The sequence below is a fragment of the Macaca nemestrina genome, chromosome 12 (genome assembly GCF_043159975.1).
Source record: "Macaca nemestrina isolate mMacNem1 chromosome 12, mMacNem.hap1, whole genome shotgun sequence".
Taxonomy (NCBI): Eukaryota; Metazoa; Chordata; class Mammalia; order Primates; family Cercopithecidae; genus Macaca; species Macaca nemestrina.
The window spans coordinates 4,958,989-4,965,354 of NC_092136.1; the positions used below are offsets into that span (position 1 = coordinate 4,958,989).

The window sequence follows — 6,366 nt, forward strand, 5'->3', positions numbered from 1 at the left end:
GGCCTCCTCCTCCCGCAGATCCGAACGGCCTGGGCGGGGTCACCCCGGCTGGGACAAGAAGCCGCCGCCTGCCTGCCCGGGCCCGGGGAGGGGGCTGGGGCCGGAGGCGGGGTGTGAGTGGGTGTGTGCGGGGGGCGGAGGCTTGATGCAATCCCGATAAGAAATGCTCGGGTGTCTTGGGCACCTACCCGCGGGGCCCGTAAGGCGCTACTATATAAGGTTGCCGGCCCGGAGCCGCAGCGCCGTCGGAGCAGGAGCGCTGCGTCCAGGATCGAGGGCCACGGCCATCCCAATCCGGCACTCACAGCCCCGCAGCGCATCCCGGTCGCCGCCCAGCCTCCCGCACCCCCATCGCCGGAACTGCGCCGAGAGCCCCAGGGAGGTGCCATGAGGAGCGGGTGTGTGGTGGTCCACGCCTGGATCCTGGCCAGCCTCTGGCTGGCCGTGGCCGGGCGTCCCCTCGCCTTCTCGGACGCGGGGCCCCACGTGCACTACGGCTGGGGCGACCCCATCCGCCTGCGGCACCTGTACACCTCCGGCCCCCATGGGCTCTCCAGCTGCTTCCTGCGCATCCGCACCGACGGCGTCGTGGACTGCGCGCGGGGCCAAAGCGCGCACAGTGAGTGCCAGCCAGGTCCCCCGCCCGCCCCGCCGCGCACACCCCACCCCGCCCCGCGCATCCCACCCCAGCGCCCTTCCTTCCTTTGCCACCCTTAGGCTCCTGCGGACCCCTCAACTCCTAGGAACCCCAGGTTTTGGCACTTGGGCGTTAGGATCCCTCCCTTAGTCCCCAAACGGCGCGGGACGCTAGGGAGAGGCACAGGCTCGTGGACCGACCGCACCCACGTGGTGCGAGCCCCGGGGGTCCCGGCTGCAGCTTCTCGCTTTCCCTGCGCCCAGGTTTGCTGGAGATCAAGGCAGTAGCTCTGCGGACCGTGGCCATCAAGGGCGTGCACAGCGTGCGGTACCTCTGCATGGGCGCCGACGGCAAGATGCAGGGGCTGGTAAGTGTCCCCACGGGGCGGATGCGCCGGGGCGGGGAACCAACGCCTGTCCCCGGGCGGAGGCCGGAAGGAGAAAAAGGCGCTGGTTCGAATCCAGGGTTTTCTCGCCTCCTCCGACCAGACCCGTGTGCAACTTTGAGGGAGATTGCAAAGACCGATTAAGTGCATGTCCGACGATTTTCTACTGAAATTTAGGGTCTCAGCCAGTAGCCAGAGAATAGGCAAAAGCTGCCTTTGCATTTGCAATTGAGTCAAAGGCCGGCCCAGCCGGACCGAGGAAACCCATTATTCGGCCTCCTTTGATATTAAACAGGAAAACCCACCTCGGGCCTTTTCAGCCTCTGCCTGCGCGTGTGTGGTCCTCGCCTCCGTTTCCCTCCCTCCAGTATAAAAAGAAGAAAAAAAGAACAGGAAAGAAAAAAGAGGGTCTACCCATAACTTTCCTTTAAAAACAAATCAATTGTCCAGCAAGGCAGAAAACAGTGCATTTGGGATAGGCGAGTTTTTTTAGAATTAATTTTTAATCTACCAGGAGCACGATGTGGCTTAGACGCAGATGCGCTGGAGTCAAGTTGCGCCAGAGGCGTGCTTTTCCTCCTGCGGGCCTCACCTGTCCTGTAAACGCTTTCTGGTGGGGGCAGGGGGTGGCGGCTGGCTGGGAAGGCCCAGGTAACCGCAGAGGTCCCGGGGCCGGAAGTGTACGAGCGCTGGGGCTCTGGTGGCCCTGGAACAAAGGCTGGGAGTTCAAAGGAACGAACCCGCGCCCCTCCCGCGGCCCCGCGCGCAGAGGAGGCTGTGTGAGGTCTCGGCCCGCGCAGGCCTCACACGCAGCCCCGGACTCCCTGGCGGAGCAGGGGCCAGGGCGGGGGTGGCCGCGCCTGCCCGGGGCCCCCACCCCAGAAAGGATGCAGAGGCGGGGCCGCCTCCAGCCCAACCAGCTCCTTTGTGAACAGCGGGACAAAGCATTTTAAGAGTCTCAAAATTGCTCGGTGCTTCTGTCGTGCTGCGTGTACTCAGAGCGCCTGTTTCAGGTTTTATGGCGGAGTCCTGCGTGAGAGGACTGCAGGGAAACGGGGTGGTCGGCACGCTGGACGCTGACTCCCACCCAGAGCCGCTCCAAACCCACCCTTGCAACTTTAATTTTGACATATATGATGGTGGGGGGAGTGCTTCTAATGATGGGAGGCCAGCAGGGGACATCAACCTAACCCGCCATTCTGCCCAAATTGGGGGTTGGGTCACCTGAAATCCCTTTGTGCCTTTTTTTTCTTTTTTTTTTTTTGGCAGAGTCTTGCTCTGTCGCACAGGCTGGAATGCAGGGACCCGATCTCGGCTCACTGCAACCTGTGCCTCCCGGGTTCAAGCGTTTCTCCTGCCTCAGTCTCCCGTGGAGCTGGGATTACAGGTGCCCACCACCACGCCCAGCTAATTTTTGTATTTTTAGTAGAGATGGAGTTTCACCTTGTTGGCCAGGCTGGTCTCGAACTCCCAACCTCAAGTGATCCGCCCATCTCGGCCTCCCAAAGTGCTGGGATTACAGGTGTGAGCCACCGGGCCCAGCCCCCTTTGTGCCTCTTGATCCCCTGTGCATGGTCTAACACAGATTGAAGATCTTTCTCTCTCTTTCTCTTTCCTTCCTTCCTTCCTTCCTTCCTTCCTTCCTTCCTTCCTTCCTTCCTTCCTTCCTTCCTTCCTTCCTTCCTTCCTTCCCTCCCTCCCTCCCTCCCTCCCTCCTTCCTTCCTTCCTTCCTTCCTTCCTTCCTTCCTTCCTTCCTTTCTCTCTCTCTCTTTCCTTTCTTTCTCTCTCTCTTCCTTTCTTTCTTTTTTGAGACGGAGTCTCGCTCGCTCTGTCACCCAGGCTGGAGTGCAGTGGCATGATCTCGGCTCACTGCGACCTCCACCTGCGGGGTTCAAGCAATTCTTCTGCCTCAGCCTCCCAAGTAGCTGGGACTACAGGCGTCGTGCCACCATGCCCAGCTAGTTTTTTTGTATTTTTAGTGGAGATGGGGTTTCACCATCCTGGCCAGGCTGGTCTCGAACTCCTGACCTCATGATCTGCCTGCCTTGGCCTCCCAAAGTGCTGGGATTACAGGCGTGAGCCACCTCGCCTGGCCTCTTTCTTTCTTAAATAAAGATTCCACATTCTTCTAGAAACTTGAAGTCATTTCATCTTCTGTATGGAGAATGTAATACTTATTTCTCCCAAAGGACAAGCCGAGTAAATAGAAGGAGGCCCTCCAGTTATTCGGTTTTGTGTTCCTTGTTTATTTATCATTTGGCATGTTTGGGAGAAATCGTGCTTGCTGTCCAGTGCTTTGTCCCAGCCATCCGTGGGCTCGGCAGGATCCTGGGTTGCTGCAATGAGCCTCTTATCAGGAGCTTATTGGCACAGGCACATCCTCACCCACCTGCAGTTCAGTGACCTTTGCAGACTTAGGCAGAAACCTGACTGAGGCCGTCCTGCAGTGTGTTTACTGCCCAGCCCTTCCGGCTCCTGCCTGCACCTGTCCTGGGTCACCAAGGGGTAATGACACCTGTGTGGGATGGCACTTGCCCACTGGCACCTCTCAACCCTGTGGACTATGAATGTTCTAAGAGGGACTGGCTTCCCTCAGCACACATTTCCGGCCACCAGCTGGGCGCCGGCCTGGCCTGGCCTGACCTGGGGGAGGGGCTACTGAGATCCGGATTCTGGCAGCCTGCCTAGAAGGCCCTTGGTGACTGAATGGAGGAGACAGGGGGGCTGATGGTTCTCAGAACTGCTGCAGACCAGAAGGCCTTAGAATGATAAAGGCACACAGTGATTTCTGAGATAGGTGGGGAACAGATGCTTTCATCTGGGCTCCAGATCGGATTACATGCAATTTATTTAAAAGACTTATCCTAAGATGATAACCCGGTTTATCAGTGTTTCCCAAAGTGCCAGTGAAATACCCAGGAACTTTTTAAATGCCAGGAGTTGTGTATGTAATGTAAAGGGTGAGGGAAACACGGACGGCATTCCTGTGGGTTGATGGATATTATTGCTCAGGACAAGGCTCTCGGAAAAGGTGAGGTAATTTAGTGGAAATTATTTGGGTCTATATAAAGTGTATATGTAGCATTAAGTATACACATAAAATATACGTATATGAAATAATAAACCTCAGTTTTGTCTGTGTGCATGTATATCTATATAAAGATTATTAAAAATTTGTAACGGTATATAAATGTATATTTAATTTATTAATGTGTTATATATTAACATAATGTACATACTACATATACTTACAGTACATTTATATATGTGTGTTCTCTGTGTATATATACAGTTGTGGGTTTTTTTTTTTTTTTTTTTTTTTGAGACAGGGTCTTGCTCTGTAACCTAGACTAGAGTGCAGGGGCGTGATCATTGCTCACTGCAGCCTTGACCCCCCAGCCTCAACCCATCCTCCCACCTCTAAGCCTCCCGAGTAGCTGGGCCTATAGGCGCCCACCTCCATGCCCTGCTAATTTTTGTACTTTTTGTAGAGATGGAATTTTACCATGTTGCCCAGGCTGGTCTCAAACTCCTGGATTCAAGTGATCCACCTGCTCTGGGTCTCCCAAAGTGCTGGGCCTACAGGTGTAAGCTACTGTGCCTGGCCTTAAAGTATATTATATATTATATATGCTTATATATAAAGGTATATTTTATATATACTTACATATACAGTGTGTACATCAGGAAGTATGTATAAAACATGCAAGAGATGCTCACGGGGAAGGTCACTGCTGGTGGCCACCAGGGACAGTCTGTAGCACAAATGTCCATGTGTACCCGTGTTCCCCGTCCACTGTGGATTGCTCAGAGCTGCCCGTTTTCTCTGCAGCTTCAGTACTCAGAGGAAGACTGTGCTTTCGAGGAGGAGATCCGCCCTGATGGCTACAATGTGTACCGATCCGAGAAGCACCGCCTGCCGGTCTCTCTGAGCAGTGCCAAACAGAGGCAGCTGTATAAGAACAGAGGCTTTCTTCCGCTCTCTCATTTCCTACCCATGCTGCCCATGGCCCCAGAGGAGCCTGAGGACCTCAGGGGCCACTTGGAATCTGACATGTTCTCTTCGCCCCTGGAGACTGACAGCATGGACCCATTTGGGCTTGTCACCGGACTGGAGGCGGTGAGGAGTCCCAGCTTTGAGAAATAACTGAGGCCATGCCCGGGCCTCTTCACTGCTGCCAGGGGCTGTGGTACCTGCAGAGTGGAGGCCGTGCTTCTACAAGAGCAGTCCCGAGTCCACGTTCTGTTTAGCTTTAGGAAGAAACATCTAGAAGTTGTACATATTCAGAGTTTTCCATTGGCCGTGCCAGTTTCTAGCCAATAGACTTGTCTGATCATAACATTGTAAGCTTGTAGCTTGCCCAGCTGCTGCCCGGGCCCCCATTCTGCTCCCTCGAGGTTGCTGGACAAGCTGCTGTGCTGTCTCAGTCCTGCTTGAATACCTCCACTGATGGGGAACTCACTTCCTTTGGAAAAATTCTTATGTCAAGCTGAAATTCTCTAATTTTTTTTTCTCATCACTTCCCCAGGAGCAGCCGGAAGATAGGCAGTGGTTTAAATTTCAGGAACAGGTGATCTACTCTGTAAAACAGCACGTACATTTCACTCAACCCCATGTGGGAATTGATCTATATCTACTTCCAGGGACCGTTTGCCCTTCCCAAACCCCTCCAGCCCTGGGACATCTTGAGAATTCCCCCTGAGGCCAGTTCTGTCATGGATGCTGTCCTGAGAATAACTTGCTGTCCCCGGTGTCACCTGCTTCCACCCCCCAGCCCACCAGCCCTCTGCCCACCTCACATGTCTCCCCATGGATTGGGGCTTCCCAGGCCCCCCACCTTATGTCAACCTGCACTTCTCGTTCAAAAGTCAGGAAAAGAAAAGATTTGAAGACCCCAAGTCTTGTCAATAACTTGCGGTGTGGAAGCAGCGGGGGAAGACTTAGAACCCTTTCCCCAGCACTTAGTTTTCCAACATGATATTTATGAGTAATTTATTTTGATATGTACATCTCTTATTTTCTTACATTATTTATGCCCCCAAATTATATTTATGTATGTAAGTGAGGTTTGTTTTGTACATTAAAATGGAGTTTGTTTGTATGAAAAGTTGCATTCTGTTATCTGCCTGGAATGTTAGGGAAAGTGGGGAAGGGGTTGGTGGGGAGCAGCGCCGCCCACGGGAGGAAACCCTCGGTGTGTTTGCCCTTGACACCAAAAGCTCGGGTGGGAAGTTCAACGGGTTTGGGTCAGCCAGCTCTAGTGGTGGAGGTTGGTTTGGACCCTGCTGTCCTGCCCTTTCCTTATGTCTAAGGACTTGGCTTCCTCAGACCACCTTCTCTCT

The 6,366-nt window shown here is 54.1% G+C and overlaps 1 protein-coding gene across 1 annotated transcript; it reads left to right on the forward strand.

Annotated features, from left to right (window-relative positions):
* The first annotated feature begins 387 nt into the window (after positions 1 to 387).
* On the forward strand, positions 388 to 5,170 carry LOC105469728 (fibroblast growth factor 19). Its single transcript, XM_011721174.2, has 3 exons — positions 388 to 619; positions 901 to 1,004; positions 4,856 to 5,170. Exons 1-3 carry the CDS (start codon positions 388 to 390, stop codon positions 5,168 to 5,170), a joined length of 651 nt encoding a protein of 216 aa, XP_011719476.1.
* Positions 5,171 to 6,366: the final 1,196 nt, after the last annotated feature.